The 22,766-nt window shown below is 41.0% G+C and overlaps 2 protein-coding genes across 2 annotated transcripts in view; one reads left to right on the forward strand and one right to left on the reverse strand.

The window, feature by feature from the left end:
- Nucleotides 1–22,766, forward strand: part of LOC147579456 (uncharacterized) — a 132,112-nt gene that overhangs the window by 97,221 nt on the left and 12,125 nt on the right. The gene's annotated exons all lie outside the window — the stretch shown is intronic.
- Nucleotides 19,077–22,766, reverse strand: part of GAD2 (glutamate decarboxylase 2) — an 87,103-nt gene continuing 83,413 nt past the window's right edge. Inside the window, exon 16 of the mRNA XM_025930095.2 lies at nucleotides 19,077–22,710. Coding sequence (XP_025785880.1) covers nucleotides 22,537–22,710 — 174 coding nt within the window. The 3' untranslated portion in view covers nucleotides 19,077–22,536. The remainder of the gene's footprint in view (nucleotides 22,711–22,766) is intronic.

Raw genomic sequence — 22,766 nt, forward strand, 5'->3', positions numbered from 1 at the left:
ACTGAATGTAAATGGACTAAATGCGCCAACCAAAAGACATAGGGTATCAGAATGGATAAAAAAACAAGACCCATCTATTTGCTGTCTACAAGAGACTCATTTTAGACCTGAGGACACCTTCAGATTGAGAGTGAGGGGGTGGAGAACTATTTATCATGCTACTGGAAGTCAAAAGAAAGCTGAGTAGCCATACTTATATCAGAAACTAGACTTTAAATTAAAGGCTGTAACAAGAGATGAAGAAGGGCATCATATAATAATCACAGGGTCTATCCATCAGGAAGAGCTAACAATTATAAATGTCCATGTGCCAAATACAGGAGCCCCCAAATATATAAAACAATTACTCACAAAAATAAGCAACCTTATAAATAAGAACGTGGTAATTGCAGGGGACTTTAACACTCCACTTACAGAAATGGATTGATCATCTAGACACATGGTCAATAAAGAAACAAGGACCCTGATGATACATTGGATCAGATAGACTTGACAGATATATTTAGAACTCTGCATCCCAAAGCAACAGAATATACTTTCTTCTCGAGTGCACATGGAACATTCTCCAAGATAGATTACATACTGGGTCAAAAAACAGCCCTTCATAAGTATACAAGAATTGAAATCATACCATGCATACTTTCAGACCACAATGCTATGAAGCTTGAAATCAACCACAGGAAAATGTCTGGAAAACCTCCAAAAGTATGGAGGTTAAAGAACACCCTACTAAAGAATGAGTGGGTCAACCAGGCAATTAGAGAAGAAATTAAAAAATATATGGAAACAAACGAAAATGAAAATACAACAATCCAAATGCTTTGGGATACAGCGAAGGCAGTCCTGAGAGGAAAATACATTGCAATCCAGGCCTATCTCAAGAAACAAGAAAAATCCCAAATACAAAATCTAACAGCACACCTAAAGGAAATAGAAGCAGAACAGCAAAGACAGCCTAAACCTAGCAGAAGAAGAGAAATAAGAAAGATCAGATCAGAAATAAACAATATAGAATCTAAAAAAACTGTAGAGCAGATCAATGAAACCAAGAGTTGGTTTTTTGAAAAAATAAACAAAATTGACAAACCTCTAGCCAGGCGTCTCAAAAAGAAAAGGGAGAGGACCCAAATAGATAAAATCATGAATGAAAATGGAATTATTACAACCAATCCCTCAGAGATACAAGCAATTATCAGGGAATACTATGAAAAATTATATGCCAACAAATTGGACAACCTGAAAGAAATGGACAAATTCCTAAACACCCACACGCTTCCAAAACTCAATCAGGAGGAAATAGAAAGCTTGAACAGACCCATAACCACGAAGAAATTGTATCAGTCATCAAAAATCTCCCAACAAATAAGAGTCCAGGACCAGATGGCTTCCCAGGGGAGTTCTACCAGACGTTGAAAGCAGAGATAATACCTATCCTTCTCAAGCTATTCCAAAAAATAGAAAGGGAAGGGAAACTTCCAGACTCATTCTATGAAGCCAGAATTACTTTGATTCCTAAACCAGACAGAGACCCAGTAAAAAAAGAGAACTACAGGCCAATATCCCTGATGAATATGGATGCAAAAATTCTCAATAAGATAGTATCAAATCGAATTCAACAGCATATAAAAAGAATTATTCACCATGATCAAGTGGGATTCATTCCTGGGATGCAGGGCTGGTTCAACATTTGCAAATCAATCAACGTGATACATCACATGAATAAAAGAAAAGATAAGAACCATATGATCCTGTCAATAGATGCAGAAAAGGCATTTGACAAAATTCAGCATCCTTTCTTAATAAAAACCCTTGAGAAAGTCGGGATAGAAGGAACATACTTAAAGATCATAAAAGCCATTTATGAAAAGCCCACAGCTAACATCATCCTCAACGGGGAAAAACTGAGAGCTTTTTCCCTGAGATCAGGAACACGACAGGGATGCCCACTCTCACCGCTGTTGTTTAACATAGTGTTGGAAGTTCTAGCATCAGCAATCAGACAACAAAAGGATCAAAGGCATCCAAATTGGCAAAGATGAAGTCAAGCTTTCACTTTTTGCAGATGACATGATATTATACATGGAAAATCCGACAGACTCCACCAAAAGTTTGCCAGAACTGATACATGAATTTAGCAAAGTTAAAGGATACAAAATCAATGTACAGAAATCAGTTGCATTCTTATACACTAACAATGAAGCAACAGAAAGACAAATAAAGAAACTGATCCCATTCACAATTGCACCAAGAAGCATAAAATATCTAGGGATAAATCTAACCAAAGATGTAAAGGATCTGTATGCTGAAAACTATAGAAAGTTTATGAAGGAAATTGAAGAAGATATAAAGAAATGGAAAAACATTCCGTGCTCATGGATTGGAAGAATAAAAATTGTCAAAATGTCAATACTACCCAAGCTATCTACATTCAATGCAATCCCAATCAAAATTGCACCAGCATTCTTCTCGAAACTAGAGCAAGCAATCCTAAAATTCATATGGAACCACAAAAGGCCCCGAATAGCCAAAGTAATTTTGAAGAAGAAGACCAAAGCAGGAGGCATCACAATCCCAGACTTTAGCCTCTACTACAATGCTGTAATCATCAAGACAGCATGGTGTTGGCACAAAAACAGACACATAGACCAATGGAATAGAATAGAAACCCCAAAACTAGACCCACAAACGTATGGCCAACTAATCTTTGACAAAGCAGGAAAGAACATCCAATGGAAAAAAGACAGTCTCTTTAACAAATGGTGCTGGGAGAACTGGACGGCAACATGCAGAAGATTGAAACTAGACCACTTTCTCACACCATTCACAAAAATAAACTCAAAATGGATAAAGGACCTGAATGTGAGACAGGAAACCATCAAAACCCTAGAGGAGAAAGCAGGAAAAGACCTCTCTGACCTCAGCCGTAGCAAGTTCTTACTTGACACATCCCCAAAGGCAAGGGAATTAAAAGCAAAAATGAACTACTGGGACCTTATGAAGATAAAAAGCTTCTGCACAGCAAAGGAAACAACCAACAAAACTAAAAGGGAACCAACAGAATGGGAAAAGATATTTGCAAATGACATATCGGACAAAGGGCTAGTATCCAAAATCTATAAAGAGCTCACCAAACTCCACACCTGAAAAACAAATAACACAGTGAAGAAATGGGCAGAACACATGAATAGACACTTCTCTAAAGGAGACATCCGGATGGCCAACATGCACATGAAAAGATGCTCAACGTCGCTCCTCATCAGGGAAATACAAATCAAAACCACACTCAGATATCACCTCACGCCAGTCAGAGTGGCCAAAATGAACAAATCAGGAGACTATAGATGCTGGAGAGGATGTGGAGAAACGGGAACCCTCTTGCACTGTTGGTGGGAATACAAATTGGTGCAGCCACTCTGGAAAACAGTGTGGAGGTTCCTCAAAAAATTAAAAATAGACCTATCCTATGACCCAGCAATAGCACTGCTAGGAATTTACCCAAGGGATACAGGAGTACTGATGCATAGGGACACTTGTACCCTAATGTTTATAGCAGCACTCTCAACAATAGCCAAATTATGGAAAGAGCCTAAATGTCCATCAACTGATGAATGGATAAAGAAATTATGGTTTATATACACAATGGAGTACTACGTGGCAATGAGAAAAATGAAATATGGCCCTTTGTAGCAACGTGGATGGAACTGGAGAGTGTGATGCTAAGTGAAATAAGCCATACAGAGAAAGACAGATACCATATGGTTTCACTCTTATGTGGATCCTGAGAAACTTAACAGAAACCCATGGGGGAGGGGAAGGAAAAAAAAGAGGTTAGAGTGGGAGAGAGCCAAAGCATAAGAGACTCTTAAAAACTGAGAACAAACTGAGGGTTGATGGGGGGTGGGAGGGAGGGGAGGGTGGGTGATGGGTATTGAGGAGGGCACCTTTTGGGATGAGCACTGGGTGTTGTATGGAAACCAATTTGACAATAAATTTCATATATTGAAAAATTAAAAAAAAATAACTCATCACTTGAAATTTAAGAATACTGTTGTGTATACTTCATGCATTAAAGAGAAAATAAAAACTAAAATTATAGGCAATTAAGAAATGAATAACAATGAAATTACTTTAAATTAATATCTGAAAAAGGGAGAAAGCAATGCTCAGAAGAAAATCTATAGACTTGCATTTACTAGAAGAGAAGGAAGCCGGATGAAGAAAGGGAGAGCAGTTAACAGGATTGTTGCAGTGGTGTGGAGGGAGTCCTCAGGGCAGCAGGTGAAGGTGTTGAGTGTTTGGATATGGTTTAGATTTTGTAGAAGTGCTGAGTGAGTTGGCAAGGGAAAGAAAGCATTAGTTATTGCGTAAAGACATTTCAATGAAATGAACTCCAGCCAATTTGATAATTAAATTAAACATTTGCGATCTAAACCCCCCTTTCTCCCCTCCTCCCATTGGAAGAGAAAGGCTTAACTTCAAGTTGAAGGGGTTTCAGGCATCATTAAGAACATAAATGAAACTTTGAGGGGTGAGGAAGAGCAGAAGCCTCCTGAGACAACTGGATACCTGCTTACAAATTCTATCTGGAAGTTGACTAGGCTTATTTCTTTCAGGATGCAGTGTGGTCATGGTGGCCCGGGAGGTAGGAAACAGGGACAGAGCTGATAGGTGGGTTCCCGCAGAAGAGAAAGGAAGGTGAGTGATGGGCAGGTGCACAATGAGCCCTTCCTTATCCTCTGTATGTCTGGAGCAGGGGTGCACCCAGCCATGGCTGAGATTTAGTGGCTGTGAGCAGTTTCCTGAGTGGGTCTTCCATGCATTCTCCCTGGAGGAGAAGATAAAAGCTTTATTCTCTCTGAGGCTGCTTTCTCTGCCTCTTTCCCCATCTCTTGCCTGAATACATATAAACCATCTGCCCTTCCAGGCTTCTCTCTTTCCCCACCCCCCACCCCCCCCCGCCCCCACAAGCTTTCCAAATGTGTATTCTTGTTTTCTTGTAAATCTATATTATTTTAGTCAGTATTAAATAATTCTCCACACTAAAACTTCACTTATAGCCGTGCACAAATCGGCCTTTGACTCTGGGGCATGAGATTCTAGTTCAGATGTTGCTACCTATTGACTTGGTGACCTTGCTTGTCTCCCTGTGTCTCAGTTTCCTCATCTGTCACTAATTGGGTTGAATCAGGTGATGTCCTCTTGTGCCATCACTTGGATTCCCAGCCAACACCACAACTTGGAATAAAATCTCTCAGAAACATTTTGTTAGAAAGCATCCCATTTGGCTCAACCATCCCATAAATTTGGCTCATTTTGATTTTCTTTGGTTTCCACTCATGGTGCATGATTTTTCCAGTTTGAAAAGTCTACATGTAAAAATGGGAGGTGGAATTCCCAAAAGCTGGTTTGGGAAAAAATGCTTGGAAAGAAAATTTTTAAAAAGAGGGAAAAATACTAGATTTTCATTGTTTAAAGGAGAATAATTCTGAAAATAACTATTCTTTTGTCGTTTATCTTATACATAAAATAACCCAGGAACCAATTACACTTCCAGACCACCAAAAACTTGTGTCTCTTTTAAGAGAACACCCAGAACATTTACTTTCATGGAAGTATTTAGATGCTACTAAACTAGAAGCTTTTTGTAAAATGGTTTTTATTTCAACCATAGCTTAACGTCTCCTCTTTTGCTTTATCTTTAGGATGATGCGTATCTGAACCTCAGACTTGATCCTTATGTCTTTAGGGTCACTGTGTTCAGATCATGTTAAAAATGCCTTTGGCTTCATGGTGACACATTTAAGAAAAAAACCTGTCTGGAGTCTGCTTCATTTCCTTACTTCAGAGTAAAACAGTATACTTTTCGAACCTAGTAACTGAATGAAATCTATTTTGGAATTTCTTGCCATCATCTGAAACTCTTTTATTAGGCAACTGTCAGTAAAACACAGAAATAAATGTCTGTTGTTTTGTAGTTTTCACTTTCCCTAAAGAAATTGTAGCGGGAAGTATGTTCCTGTTGAGTGGGTATTCTGAACACAGCACACAGTGATGCTAGAGTGACGTTGACATTCATGCTCAGGTGCTTTCCACTGAAATTTTGTATCTGTCTTCCACTTTTTTTAATTTTTCCTCTCTTTCTCTCTTCCTTATACTTTTTGGGACAGGGACTTGACCAATTTTTCCAGGTCATTGGTTGCTTCTTGGTTTGTATCCACTCTGTTCTTTAGCGTATTCTGTTGAACGCATTATTACAATTATATGTTTCATACCCTGTGTCACCTGGTTTCTTTTTTGTAACTATTTCTTCTTACTTCATGTTTTTAGTATCCTCTTTTATCTCATTGAGGATATTTATTAGGCTTATCTTTAAAACAATTTTTTTAATGTTTATTTTTTAGAGAGGGAGAGGGAGGGAGACAGTATCTGAAGCAGGCTCTGTGCTGCCAGCACAAAGTCCAAAGTGGGGCTCGAACTCACCAACAGCGACATCATGATTTGAGTCTGGCTGCTTAAACAACTGAGCCACCCCGGCGCCCCTCTTGGCTTATCTTAAAGCTTTAGTTTGTCTGGGTTATTTATTCCTCTTCTTATAATATAGATTGTCCATTTTTGGTCTTTATTTTGTAATGTCCATGCTCCCAAATATCTCATTAGTTTTCTCTGGAGTGTATAGTCCCATCCAGCCACATTGGCTTGTCAAGTACGCTATGACCTGGGCTCTCCTAGCCTCACCCTTTCAGATGAATTTGGGGATGTTTTCTTCACTGTGAGGTTTGCCTCACGTTAAAATCTGGGCTCAGCATCTTCCCATTTGTGCCCATCAGTAGATACCCCTACCCTCACAGAATCTCCCAGTACTTCCACTTGAAGGGCTGCTATTTTCCAAAAGTTTTCCCCTTGCTTCTAATTACATTTCCCATAGGTTGGAGTTGGGGAGGAGATGATAATGCCCAGGGGCTGCACAGTCTGCCTGTACCTGTCGTCTGATTCATACTCCAGTAGCCCCAGCCCTGCCCAATGTGACCCTGCTTGCTCTGTACCTGTTGTTGTCTGATTCATACTCCAGTAGCCCCAGCCCTGCCCAATGTGACCCTGCTTACTCCAGCCAGGGCTGGGCAGGTGCTGTTGTTTCTTTTACTCTGCTATGGAAACGGGTGAACCTCTCCCATGTTCCTGCCAGAACAAGGTAAAACAAAAAAGTTGTTCCCTTACAGGTTCCTTGTGTATAGCAGACTGCATCTGCTCAAGGCTAGAATTTCTCCTCCAATCTGGGATCCAACCACCACTCTCTCTCCCTTGGGGTTTACATATTTATTGATGTTTTTATTCTGCCTCTCATGTATGGGGTGGAGAGGGGAACCATGTTTGTGCTACATGATACATTGTCTTGGATATGGCCAGTTTGACCAGAGTGGACACTTGACCCACACAAACAAATTTGCTCACCCAACCAGATTCTTCCTTATGAATAAGAACAAGACACAGAGACTGGGAATTCAGAGCTGGGTCAGGTAATCAATTGATGGCAGGGCGATAGAGGGACCAAGCACAAACTCTTGCAGCTAGAGTCGTTGGAGTGCTTGGATCACTGCCTTTCTCAAGTCCTGAGTGCTCCTGGGGTTCCTGAGACTCTATGAGCTTTTCTAGTATCCTACCAATTTTTTTCCTAAGCTAGTTCAAGTTGATTTTCATTACTTGCAAGCAAAAGAAACTTATCTTACAGAAGGTAACTACTATTGCAAAATTCCCAATTAGAAATTAGGGCCAGAACTGAGGTGAGTGGCAGCAGCAATAGACAGGGCGTGATGGATTTGAAGAAGTGGACCTGACTTTGGTAGAACTTGGTGCAGTGGGATATGGTTCAATGTAGTCCTGTCTGAAATAGAAATGATGATTTTTAAGATGCTCTGTGGTAGAGGAAGCCAGGAAGCAGCTCATGTGCCTAAAGGTTTATTGCCTCCAAGTCTAATAGATTTAATCACATGAAAACTGTTTCACTAGTATTCATTTTCTTGGAGCCCAGTGAATTTATAAGGTTCCCCCCCCCCCTTTTTAGCATGGCTGAACATATCTTAAAGCTTATGGCACTGAAGGGGTATGAACCCAGGGCTAGTCCTAAAACTGCACTTGTTCCAGTACTATCTACCCTTGGGGAAACATGGTTTCTAGAGAAGCAAAAAAAAATTTAAAAAAATTTTTTTTAATGTTTATTTTTGAGAGAGAGAGAGAGAGAGAGAGAGAGAGATAGAGCATAAGCAGGGGAGGGGGAGAGAGAGAGGGAGACACAGAATCTGAAGCAGGCTCCAGGCTCTGAGCTGCCAGCACAGAGCCCGACGCGGGGCTTGAACTCACTAACAGTGAGATCATGACCTGAGCTGAAATCAGACGCTTAACCGGCTGAGCCACCCAGGCACCCCTAGATATGCTCTTTAACACGGAAATTTATATTTATATTCTTGGGCACTGTGATGGGTCTCCCCCAACCCTGAAGCACATTGTGTGTTATTTAACATCAGAGGGAATAATGACTAAGACCCCTTTCCGTTTCTTTCCTCTCTTTCTGTTCTTCCCTTGTCTGGGCACAGGGAGGATGAGACGATTATGGGTTCTGTGTCGGACAGAACTTGAAAGGACCTGGTTCCTCCTAGGGTTGTTCTTAGCAGACGGGGCTCCTTGTGCGTGATCCTGTTCAGGGGCCTGGGGAGACACAGGGAGAGTGGCTTTCTGTGGCCTGTGAGTGACATGAATGAGGCAAACAGCGATTCTTCCCGAGCGCCAGTCTTGTGCTGTGGGATGTGGGAGACAGAGCCTCGCTGGTTCTGTTAGCTTGCACGCTGAGGCCTTCCGCGGCCCACAGGAGTCAGCTCCGCAGCTGCCTTGAAATCTGTCAGCCTGGGGTCCTCTGTCTCAGGTGTCTGTTGCTCACCAGCTAATAGCTGATTATCTGGTCTGCGCCTTGTGGGGCCCTATCTAAATGGAATCCAATAAAACCCTTATAAATGAGCTTGCTGGAGTAAAACCTGCTCCCAGTGTGCTCAAACCCGCGACTCTGCAGCAGCGCATGGTCTCAGTTGACGTTTTGTTGCAACAAACGAGGAAACAAAACCCCTCAGTTAAGTGAAGAGCTACCCAGGGTGGCAAACAATCACATTCGTAGTGAATATGTTGTCCTGGTTGACTCCCCAGCAGCAGTTCTCCCGGGAGGCAATTCTAGTGCCATAGGAAGAAAGAGCAGCCACAGGACAGGGGAGGGAACGGAGGGAACAGGCTCCAGCAGCTTACTCTCGACAAGAGCCTTGAAGGTATTTTCTCATCGAATCCTTACAACCTCTGCGAGAATTATCACGAATCCGATTTTACAGACGAGGAAAAGACATTCAGAATTCATAAAGACAAGGGACAATATATTACGGGGGAGTAGGGAATTTTGTCATTAGTCCAAGAAGTACTAAAGGGGCTTCTGGAATTCTGGAATAGCTGTCTTAGATTCAGAATGAGTCAGGCAAAAGCACTGGGCCATGCCTTTGCCAGTTCTCCCATCCCTCAATTCCTGCCCTGAGTGTTGTTATAACTTCTAGATTAATTGGTGTCAGTGGCTCGGGACCTTTCATGCATTGCATTTCTTCCCCGACTGAGTAATCTCTTATGATAAACTATTATAGCTCATCATGACCTGGGCAGAGATAAGGACCCGATGTCAGAATTAGATGGAATTAGATTTCTCACCCATGAATCACTGTAGATGGTCCATCCTCAATAGATATTTTACCTGAGATTCCATCTACCCTTTGGAAGAAGCGAAGTGAGGTGATGCTTTGTTTCTGCAACTTTACCAAGTGCATACACAGAAAGAATACTGTTTCCTTACATCTTGGCTCCTGCGTGACAATTAGAGTAATCTTCTCTTCCCCAAACATAAACCAGAGCAGGCTCAGCCGTCTGTGGAGACGCACAGCGAGGAATGTTTCTCCATCTAGAAGAGATCCCAGCAGCACAGAGGGAATGTAAACCTTCCACAACAACTGAAATAAAAATGGACACCAAAGAAAACCCCAATTCTTTACTATCTTGATCTCGACAATCCCCAAACAGACATAATAGTAAATAAGAAGGCAAAAGATTTAGCAGCAAGATTTCCTTGACTGACTGAAATCTGAGTTGAAAGAAGTCCTTTGAATCTCTCCTCTTCTCAACTTGGTATAATTGGATTTTCTTGGAATTTACAAATTTAGCATATTTAAATAAATCGGAATTCCTCCTAAAGTCATTTTCTTGCCAACCGTGATAAGCTTTTGATTACTTTTCCACAGCCAGAGGCCTCAGTTCTGACACTATTTGAGATCCCAAACATTTTTTCCAAAAGTGGGAAACAAATCCAAGCAGAGAGTGGAGCGCTTGTATTTTATTTGTGTTTAACTGTGCACATGCTATGTGCCAGGACCAATGATAGCAGATGCTGGCCAGGGAGGACCTTCAACTGAGTACTTTTAGTGCTTCCTTGCTACTTGTTTTTGAGGTGTTGGAAGCTCTTTAATGGCTTGGGGGAGACAAAGTCACTCTTCCTTCTTGAGGTGTGCCCGGTGATACATTCTCATGTATAAATGGAAGCTCATAAGCCTTAGGTAAGAACATATTAGCAATTCCAACGAAGCCAAAGCTGAGTCCCCTTCCATTTTGCTCTAACTCTGATGGGTGCCTGTCTGAGGCAAGGATATGCTTTGGGGGACAAGTACTGGAGGGGCGCCTGGGTGGCTCAGTCGGTTAAGCGTCGGACTTCAGCTCAGGTCATGATCTCACGGTTCGTGAGTTCGAGCCCCACGTCGGGCTCTGTGCTGACAGCTCAGAGCCTGGAGCCCGCTTCAGTTTCTGTGCCTCCCTTCTCTCTGCCCCTCCCCTGCTCATGCTCTGTCTCTCTCTGTCTCAAAAATAAACACTAAAAAAAATTAAAAAAAAAAAACCAAAAAAACAAGTACTGGATAATTCATCCCATCTAACATAGCTTACTTCCTTGTTGCCTCTTTACTCAGCTGTCTTGTCCAGCTTGTCTGGGTCTCCTCCTAGTCTCTATTAATACTGAGACCAAGGTGACCAAGGCTTCCTCAGTCACCCGCCTGCTATTCTCACGGTTGATGATTCGTAGAATGGCCTTCTACAGGAAGATGCAGCTGTCACCTCCTCTATGTGTTTGGGACAATCTTCTCTAGCGGAGTTAAGGATGAGGGGCTTGCACCTAAGCCTGGACCTTACAGGCACAGCATAAACATAAAATGAACACTTATTGAACATTTGCTAATGTTCCAGGCATCTGGTTTTCTTCTCATTTGAATCTTCGTTATCAGTCTATGAGATAAGTACTATATTTGCCCTCACTTTATAGGTGAGACAACTGGGGTTCAGAGAGGTTAAGTGATTTGCTCAGGGTCACAGAGCTAATGAAAAGCAGAGCTGGCATCTGAGGCCAGGCAATCTGGCTCCAGCAGCTGCCTCCTTTGGAGGAATGTATGTGAGCACAGGTCTCCGATCTCTCCTGGCAGGAGCCTAGGTTTCTAGGCTGCCACAGGCCCACTCTGTTAAGGCTCCTCCCATAAAATTATAGTACTCCTAAGTGCCCATATACTAAATCAGATCTGGAGTTACTTGGAGCCATGGAAGTCCTTGGAAAGGAAGTTAATAGGACTCGGTGCCTCTGTAGACTGCAAGGACAAGAAGAGGGTCCCATGGGAACCCTCAGCTTCCATAATTAACACCTCCAGTTTGTTGTTTTATCATAAATGTTGGGCAGGTAATTCCAACACTGGTTGGGTTAGCATGGTGATTGGAATCCCTTACTATTACACATGAAAGAAATATCAGGTGAGGACGTGGGGAATGGGGACATGTTTTAAAATCTCTCATACTTTGGGGTAATACCATTTTTTTTTTTTTACAATTTAAACAAATCCCCTCAGTTATTTGGTCTTCCAATACTCACATTTACAAATGGGATGAAGAGGTTAATACAACAATACAACTTGGTTTCTCTGCTCATATTCATCTTTCTCCCTATTCCCTACAGCAGACTTCAAGGAATTAACCGGGATGGCAAGAATCAAGAATATCCCCGAGTTTATAAAGTCTTTGCCAATCAGAGCTTCCTTTGCACAAAGACAGATGTTAAACCAGGTGCTTTTCCTAAATGGACATTTTGATGTATGTTGCTGCAAATTGTCAGTTTCTATGCAGCAGCAAATGGTATCAGATGTGTAAATTTGTTTGAATCACAGACAAGGAAACTTCAGGAAATATGAAGTAGAAAAAGAATTGCTGTTCTACTCAGTGGAGCACAGGAAACATCCAGATCACAAAACAGTCCTATAACTCACTCTCATATGAAGTCAGCAGAGTAAAGCAAAGAGATGGTTTTGATACTTCATAGTCAGAGCTTCTCATCCATCTATCAAAGACTAATTTTGAAAGTCTTTGTTTATTTGAAACATCATGAAAGATCTTAGGCTCTAATATCCTTAAGTAGCTGCCTGGGGGGAAGAATTAAAATCTTATTATTTTGCATGGCCAAAGATAACACCTACCTGGGTAAATCACAATAAAATGCAAGGAATGAATGAGGAGTCTGATGCCAAAAGCTGTGGGGATGTACGTGAGTTTGAAAATGAAAATATTGGGGCGCCTGGGTGGCGCAGTCGGTTAAGCGTCCACTTCAGCCAGGTCACGATCTCGCGGTCCGTGAGTTCGAGCCCCGCATCAGGCTCTGGGCTGATGGCTCAGAGCCTGGAGCCTGTTTCCGATTCTGTGTCTCCCTCTCTCTCTGCCCCTCCCCCGTTCATGCTCTGTCTCTCTCTGTCCCAAAAATAAATAAAAACGTTAAAAAAAATTAAAAAAAAAAAAAGAAAATGAAAATATTATTGGTGAATAAGTAGACTATACCACATTCCAGTGTTTCAAAGCATTTGATTTGACTTGCAAATACTCAAGTCAATTTAAATTGCATTTATTAAAGGCTGATCAAGTGCCTTGAAATGGAAGTTGGGGTGGGGAGAATCTGAAAGATTTGATGAAATGAGTGGTTCTCAGATTTATGGTTTACATAAAAAAAATGCAGTTAGCAGAGTTGGTAACTCTTTCTTTTGCCATCACTATCGTGTTAGAAATGACAGGGCACTGATGAACGACAGCCAACAACAGAATGTAACAAGGGCAGAATCTGAGATGAGAGCCTGCCCTTCCAAATGAATGGCTTCGGTGGTACAAAACCCCTTCTTTGTTGTCCTCATCTTCTATAATTTGCCCCAGTTTGGAGAAGTCTTCATTCTTCTTGGGTCCCCCAGCCCAGGGCTTGTGAAGCTATGGGCCAGATGATCTTTCAGAGTCTTTCCAGGTCTCTAAGCCTGTGACTAGGAGGCCTGTTCTTGCCCTTGAAACACGATGGACAGACTAGAGTCACAGATATCAAACAGTTGGAGAACGTTTCCAAAGCAACATAGATGCCAGTGAGCCTTACAGAGATAGAACATCTAAAAGCACAGTGTATTTGCTTAAGGGTACATGAGGAAGGCTTTGTGGGGAGGTGAAACTGAGTCAGGTCTTTGTGTTAATGGTGTTTTCTTCTGGTGGGAGATTAGGCAAGTGAAAGTAGTTCTTGGAATTGGGCTACTGGTAGAGGACTCAGTGAGATGGGTGTGGAAAATGGGCTACAGTTTCCCTCAGCCAAGGGGCATGCAGATCTGAGATGGTCACTTACTTGGGCTTTGGTCTATTTCCATCCACCCTCTTGGCCCCTCATGGCGGCTTTATCCCGTTGTTTCCTTTCTCATTCAATCATTTGTTCTCTCCATGGCAGAAGATGGCCCATTGGTAGTTATTTTACCCTTTTGATACAACTTTTATTTTACATTTCCTCAGATAAAAATAGCTCAGCAGCTGAGAGAAGGGTAAATGGTGGCCGAAGAAGGCGTGGGGTGGTATAGACTCCTTGGAGCCTGCTACCTTCCTCAGCCTCCCTGCTCCCTGCCGTCCTCCCTTCTGGGCCTCCCCCATTCATAGGCACAAAGAAACAGTTATGACTATTTGCCAGCCAATGCTCACGGTGTGTTTTTATAGCGCTTCTGCTTATTTCTTGGGAAATCAACCCCTCCAGTTCTCTTTAAACTTGGGCTCTGAGCTACTGAGCATTTGGTGAGTGCTTGATCCTATTTTGTGTCAATTATTAAAATTGATTTGGATTTTTTAAGTGCTTATTTATCTTTGAGAGAGAGAGAGAAAAAGCACTTGAGCAGGGAATGTGTAGAGAGAGAGGACAGTGGGCTTTATGCTGACAGCAGAGAGCCTGATGCAGGGCTCGAACTCACGAATCATGAGATCATGATCTGGGTCAAAGTTGGGTGCTTAACCAACTGAGCCACCCAGGCGCCCCTGAAATAGATTTGAATTTTATTGTGGTACCACTAAGTGCATTAAATTATAGTGGATGTGTGTGTGTGTGTGCTTTTATCTGCATAATTACATGTAAGTGTATGCAACTGTGTATAGATAGGATATCTATATACATACATACATAATTTGTATATGTACTTTTTTTTATGTTTTATTTGTTTTTGAGAGAGAGAGCACAAGTGGGGGAGGGACATAAAGAGAGGGGACAGAGGCTCCAAAGCAGGCTCTGTGCTGACAGCGGAGAACCTGACGTGGGGCTCGAACTCACAAACCAGGAGATCGTGACCTGAGCTGAAGTCGGACACTTAACCGATTAAGCCACCCAGGCGCCCCTGTATGTATGTTTTAATAGGCAAATAAATTAAAGAAGATTACACTGGCTGGTCCTGTTATTGTAAAACATAAACAGAACCTCAGACAGAGTTGTCCAAGATGGTAAAAATTGGGTTAAGCTGGACATTGCCTCTGGTTTAATTTTAGAGCTAGATGTGTTTGCCCAATTGCAACAGCCAGCTCAAAAATCAAGTTAAACAAGAAGTCTAATTCATAAAAGTAGAGTGTAAGAAGCCCAAGGTAAAATGTGAAGAATCATATAATAGAAAATTTCAAGGTCTCAGTGAGGCGGGAGTGACCTAGAAAGCTGATATACGGCCGGGCACTATCAAAAAGCCTTTAGTAATTGTGTATTATCAGGATGTTAGGATGGGCATATTGCTCCTTCTCTTGCTCATTCATGTTTGGATTTTCTCATTTTGACAATGATGGAGTCTAAGAAAATTCAAATTCAATTTTTGATCATAAATTTCTTGGATAGGCCATAGTTTGCATTGTTATCTTCCACCGAGGCATTTTAGAAGTTTGCAAAAAATGAATAATGAGAAAATTGTTATGAAAAAATTAAATGAAATGGCATGATTAAGAGTGAAGAAATTCAGATCAGTTGGTCTGGGAGGGCTTTGCCAAGGAGGTGGTATTTGGAAGGATCCAGCTGTGGAAAATTCTTGGGCCAGCGAGTTCTCAACAGAGGGCATGGTAAGGGCAAAGGCCCTGGGGCAGGACTCAGAAAAGGCTAGGTGGCATTGAGTGTGGGAGAGAGTGGTAACGATGGAGATGGGAGATGTGGGTAGGGAAATACGGAAGATGAGATGAAGACAGTCTAGAAGGGTTCTAGAAGGCAGGGTTCTGAGGCTTCACCAGGTGTATCAGCTCATTGCAAAGTGCTGCTAGTGCTGTGAATTCACTGACTTTGGAAAATGGCTAAACTTCTCTGAGTCTCATTTTTCCCATATGTCAAATGAAGGTGCTGGATTAATATATGAAAGCATCTGGCATAGAGTAACTCCTCAATAAAACTTAGCTGAATTAATTAATGCATCTGAGGGCCTTCCAGATTTGTAAACCTGCAATCTTTTTTCCACTTAGTCTTTTGATTTGTTTACTATTTACTTATTTATTTTTTAAATTTGAAGTATAGTTGACATACAATGTTACATTAGTTTCAGGTGTACAACATAGTGTGATTCGACAAGCTTATGCATTATGCTATGTTCACCACAAGCATAGCTACCATCTGCCACCATACAACACTATTACGACGCCATTGACTATATTCCCTATGCTGTACCTCTTACTCCCAAGACCTACTCATTTCATAACTGGAAGTCTGTATCTCCCTCTCCCCTTTACCTATTTTGCCCATCCCCTTCTCCCCTGTCCTCTGGCAACCATCAGTTTGTTCTCTGTATTTATGAATCTGTTTCTGATTTATGTTTGTGTCTTCAACTTTTTTTAGATTCCACATGTAAGTAAAAGCATATAGTATTTGTCTTTCTCATATAGTATTTGTCTGACCTATTTTTCTTAGCATAATACTCTCTAGGTCCATCCATGTTGTTACAAATGGCAAAATCTCATACTTTTTTATGACAGTAATATTCCATTGTGTGTGTGTGTGCACATCTTTATTCTATATATATGTCACATCTATATACTACATCTTTATCTATTCATCCTTTAATGGACACTTCCATTATCTTGGCTATTGTAAATAATGCTGCAGTAAACATAAGGGTGAATACATCTTTTCAAATTAGTGTTTTTTTGTTTTGTTTTATTTGGTAAACTCCCAGGAGCAGAATTACTGGATCATATGGTATTTTGAGGAACTTCCATACTGTTTTCCACAATAGCTGCACCAATTTACATTCCCACCAACTGCGCACAGGGTTCCTTTTTCTCCACATCCTTGCCAACACGTTTCTTTTCTTTTTGATTCTTGCTTTTTTGACACGTGTAAGGTGATATCTCATTATGGTTTTGATTTGCATTTCCTTGATGATAAGTAATATTGAGCACCTTTTCATGTACCTGTTGCTCATCTGTAGCCCTTCTTTGGAAGAATGTCTAGGTGTCCTCCTCCCATTTTTAATTGGATCATTTGATTTTTTTGGTGTTGAGTTGTATAAGTTCTTTATATATTTTATGTTAATTCCTTACCAGATATGTCATTAGTAAGTATCTTCTCCCATCCAGTGATATAAACCTATAATCTTAAAACACATTCCACCTACATTCTTCTTGGAGATCAAGTAGCTTCCCCCACCCCATTTATCAGCTGAAGGAGTTTTCTTGCCTAGAGTCATCATGGAGAGGTCCAGTGACAGTAAGGATGGAGGGCCTTCTACTTGTAGGACACCACTGGAGACTGCAGAATTTTGTCAGGGCTGTGTGTGCTGTTGGGAGGGGGAACATAAGGGAAGGCTGATAGCATAGAAGGATAAGAAACAGACTCTGCTTATAATCTACATTGGTTAAGCAGAAGAAAATGCAAAAGGTGATATTTCCAACCTGAACTTGTTAGATAAGTGCCCAGTGAACACTACTGGCCAAGAGCTAGTAGTTGGGGAATCCAGAGAAGGGTGGGTGTTTGAGGAGGTGACAAAGCTGATTTATAGAAGTTATATATAATTACCAGCATCACTACAAGAACAAGATTGTTGAAAGCTTATTGTGTGCAAAGCATCATGCTAAGTGCCGTACATATGTTTTACTTAACCCACACAAAATCTAATGAAGAAGGCTGTTGTAACAATATCCATGAGATACTGCTCTCTAGAGCAAGGAGGAATGGAGATTCTTCCCAGGCTGAGGAAATAATGAGAATAAAGGCAGGAATGCACAAAGTGTTCTCTCTTTAGTTAGCTCTTGTCTATTGGGTCCCCTATAAGCAATACTGAAATTATCGAGAAACCTTGTCTCTCCTTCTCTTTATGTCCTCCTCCAGCCCTGCATCTGCCTGAAGTAGTATCTACTTACTTCAGACTAATACCTTTGAAGGCATCTCGAGCCCATAGGGGCAGCCTGGACCTGATGAGGCACATCAGGATATATTCCACCAACTAAATTCCCATGGCTTTCTAGCATTTAACCTGCCCGCCCCTCTTAACCCCTAAGAGCGAGCATGGGAGAAAAGCCCTTGAACACATACTTCCAAAACTCACAACCCACAGAAGGGCAGAAATAACCAACAGTATACAACAGCTTGCAGTAGCCCATGTATATAGCATCGTATCATGCTCCTGAATCCTCTGTGCCCCACCTGTCCTGAAAGCTGTGTGGGCCTCACTCGCTTTCCTGGGCCACAGGCCATGGGCTATGGGTTTTGCTATAGAATTAAGAATCAGGGAAATGAGAACATTAACTGAATATTTGCTACTATTATGACAATATTATTCTAGTTTTAGTTGTGATAATTGTCATGACCTTTTTCTAGGAACCCTTTTTACAGATTCATATATAAATAATCTGGTGTCAGGAAAGAGGTAAGGTAGGGGAATGGTTGAAACAAGATTCAGTCTCTGAATCAGTACATGTTGAATGTAAGTGAAACCTATATGGGAGTTTATTGTCTCCACTTTTGTATGCATGTGTAATTTTCCATAATAAAATGTTTATTTTTATTTTTTTATTTAAAAAAAATTTTAATGTTTTTATTTGTTTTTGAGAGAGAGCATGTGAGTGGGGAGGGGCAGAGAGAAAGGGAGACACAGAATCCAAAGCATGCTCCAGGCTCTGAGCTAGAGCCCACAGAGCCCAACACGGGGCTTGAACCCATAAACCATGAGATCATGACCTGAGCTGAAGTCAGATGCTTAACCAACTGGGTCATCCAGGTGCTCCTAAAATGTTTTTTTTTTTTTTAAAGATTGGATCATGGGGCACCTGGGTGGCTCAGTTGGTTGAGTGACCAACTTTGGTTCAGGTCATGATATCACGGTTCATGAGTTGAAGCCCCAAGTTGGGCTATCTGCTGACAGCTCAGAGCCTGGAGCCTACTTCTGATTCTGTGTCTCCTCTCTCGGTCCCTCCCCTGCTCATACTCTCTCTCTCTCTCTGTCTCAAAAATAAATAAAAACATTAAAATATTTAAAAATAAAAAATAAAAAAAGATTGGATCTGATTGAAGGATTGAAGCCAAAGCAGTAAAACAACATCCTTCAGAAGCAACAGTAAGAGAGCTTTTTCCCCAACAAAGACCCACATCCTGAGCTCCGTGACAAGGAAAGGGCCTCTTATTCAGGCAATTCATTAAAAATTAGCTCCACAAAAAGGCAAAACCAGAAATAAGCAACCAAAGCCTGAGGTGTGTCCACATTTACACATTTATTTGGGTTTAGAGAGACAACACAGATAAAATACTTAGATCATACACAGGTTTATATTTGGTAAGAAGAACAGGTTGCCACATGTTTATATTTTTTATTTTTTTCTGTCTTGAGTAATGGAGTAATGTTGGGAAGATGGCGATGTCTTCCAGAAACACCAATTGGGAACAGTATTTTGGCACACGTAACTAATAAATACACAGTGTTTGTACTTAGCATTTGAAAACAGGAAAGCACGTGCAAGATGATACCCACCGTTAGGGTCCTTGATTCCCTGTCCTGCTGCTATATTTACACCCGTGCATTCTCTGTCCATATTCTGAGGGGTAGAGCCTGCTCCAAAACCCTGGCAGGGACAATACCTGCAATTTGGAAGGGTTGTGACACTCTATCCACATCGGTTTCTTCTATTTTCAGAGATGAAGTAGCATTCACCTTGCCTTTTGTGAAATCACATAGTTCTCAAAGGAGATTTCTCAGTGGGGAGCTTAGCCGAGGGCATGTTCTCTATTAGAGCTGATGTGGAGGGTGTACAGTTTAGCAGAGAGAGGGAGGGGGTGAGAGTACAGGAATGGATGCAAATGTAGTTCTCATATCAGTACAGCTACCACACGGAAAACGACATATCAATAATATATTGTACAAGCTTTTATAGCAACACATGTTGATTTGCAACACCATACAGTTCAGATCTAAAGTGCGCAACCCCAATCTGAGGTGACGGGACAGTACTATCAATATAAACAAAGGCAACACGATTATACACACAATTGATTTCCTTTCCTTTCCTCACAAGCCTTGTGACAGTACATGAAGTCAATACCATTTATGCATCTCAGATAAAGACATACCACTTTTTTTCAAGTATTTAAAAATAATAAACACCATATTGCTGAATAAAATGAAAATGGCCATGTCAACTCTGATTAAGCTAAAACCAGGCTTTTCTAAAATTTGTAAAGGATGGTCCCCTATAAAGGCCTTTGGCACTGAGAATTTGAGCTGATGTTCAAAACAACCTTCCTTCCTTATTCCTTCTCTCCCAAGTAGATTACAGACCTACTTTAAAGAATATTTATTAAACTACTGGGACCTATTAGGCTTTTATTTACCTCCTTTTCTGGGTTATGGTTGGCAGGGATTTTACTGCCTAGGACTGAGCAAGGCTCCCAGCCAACTTAGGGAAGGATCTGGAAGGAGCAGGGGGTGAGAGAAACAATCTATGGGTAGAAGTTATTTTGCTGGAATTTCATGCACAGGTACAAATGTTCCTCCTTTTAAATTCTGTCATACTATCAAGTTAAAAACAGCAGCTTCTGACAGAGAATCTGTACCACAAGGTATAAGCATCCTGGAGTTAAGAGGGATCTGTCTAGGGCAGGGCCCTGGACTCCACCATCTTCTCCAAGCAGGACAATGGGTTTGATAGTGACTCTGCCTCTGAGGTAGGACCTTTTGGCCTGAGGCTCAAAATAGGTGGGCAGCTCTGTGCTTAGTCTCAATAGCCGATATCTAGAAAGGAAGGGGATGCATAGCCTAGATGGGGAAGCTTATTCCTTCATGAAATTCTGGGGCACAGATAAAAGTTTTCTCCTAGTTGTCACAGGGAACCTATTTGCTTCCTAGACAGGAAAGACCCAAACCTATGTTCATTTCAAGTATCAATGTTTTTGTATATAATGTGGGAGAAAGAATGTAGGGGCAAGCTCATGCAGATTTCAGATGGTTGGATCTTGTGGTATATATTATAGGGCATTTCTTTCTTTCTCCCCTTGTACACCTGAATGTACTGAATACTAATCTGGTCCATATAGAAAGGATGAATGTTTCTAAGTTTCTATCTACAGTCTGCATCTATGAGTCTGCAGTTGTCATTCTAGTACTTGGAATCCAACAATCTGTGGCCGCACAAATATCTATGAGAGCTCGTTAGCTCGTGTCTCTCCATCAGGTTTATAGGGGAAGAAGAATGCTTTCAAAATATTATCTTGAATTCTAAAGATCTTACTATTTCTGCACACTCTGGTCACTTTGGATCTTGATGAGAGGCAGATCAAAGAAGGTCTTAAGATGCTGTCTCAAAATCTCAGGTGAGGAGCTCACTTTATGAGAGGAAAATAACCATCCATGGAATAGAAATTAAGTATTCTGGATTTCAGTGATGAGGCCTAGCAGGAGAGAATTGTTGTGGGTAGGAGAGGGGGAGGGAATGGGAATAAGCAATTACCCAGGAGGTAAATGACTCCTCCCTGGACAGTGGCAATATGGTGCCCAGGATGACATCATTGTTCTCACGCAGAGATCTCCTGTCTCAGGGCTGAGTTCAATTTTCTGGGCTCACCACATTTCTGGAGCATGCTTCATTCCTCTTTGCTCAGGCTGATGAGATTTTATTTTTATTTTACCTAATTAATCCAAATGACGTACTAAAAGAATATTGTTTGGGAAGATGCCTCAAGAACTGGCATCAACCTTCTGTTCAAAACAAGCTGAACTGGAAAGCAGAGAACAAACAATTACCCTAGTTTAGTCTAAGATGAAGCTTGGCTTGTCAGGCTTCCTGAGCGGCTCTGCTCAGGGCCAACTGGGTGGAAGACTTAACTAGGAAGAGAATCTTCTTGTTGATCTGGTCAGTCATTTTAAAGAACTTGCAATATTCTTTTGTGTTCATTTTGTAATACTAACTTTAGGGATGTGATAAGCCATACCCTAAATAGAAAGAAGGCAAGATACCTTTTAGGAATTTTGTGGGCCTAGGTTTCAAGACAACTTTACTAAGTGTTTATTGTGCCTCCATTAAAAGAAAGAGAAAAAAAAAATCTGGCTTAGTTTTTATATCTGCCCCTGCAGTTTGTATAACCCATATAAAATAAAAATCTATATGTTACAAAATAGGATTTCTTTTTAATATATATATTTTCCTTTTGTAAAATTATATGTATTTAAATACATTTGAAATGTCGCTATAGGTAAATTAGAAATTTTTTTTTCTAATACTATGAAAAAGGCAAGAGTTTTTATTGTCAACATACATTTTATATGTACTTTCTCCTTTTGACTGCACCCCAAAGAACCTTTTATGATTCAGGGGCAATTTGGCACTATTCAATCATACTACTCTGAAGTGAAAATAAAGTTTGATTTGCACACTATATTAAAAGTAAGGGAAGTATTTAAAACAATTTTAAGCTTCTCATTATTGATTAGAACACAGCCTTTTGTCGCTAATTTTTAGAGAGGTATTCTAAACTTAAGAAAGGATTTTTAAAAGGAGCAATGTGGTTTTTTTTTGTTTTTGTTTTTTGATTTTTAAACTGTACTCTACTTTGACACCACAATAGAGAAATAGATTTACTTTGGAACAAACTACAAATACATTCACACAGTTTGTGACAACTTAATTGTCTACCTAGAGAATTGAAACAGCTCAGTGAGCTAATTATAAATCTTGTCCAAGGCGTTCTATTTCTTCAATCAGGAAGTCAATGTCTTGGTGAGTTGCTGCGGGATTTGAGATGACCATGCGGAAGAAATTGACCTTGTCTCCCAAGGGCTGATAGCTGACCATTGTGGTCCCATACTCCATCATTCTGGCTTTAATCACTGGGGCCACCTGTGGAAGAGACCAGATCAACATAGTGATTCCTGGGGACTCTTCCTTTAGCCAAA

This window comes from Puma concolor, chromosome B4 (assembly GCF_028749965.1).
Source record: "Puma concolor isolate L17-30 chromosome B4, mPumCon1.1.hap2, whole genome shotgun sequence".
NCBI lineage: Eukaryota > Metazoa > Chordata > Mammalia > Carnivora > Felidae > Puma > Puma concolor.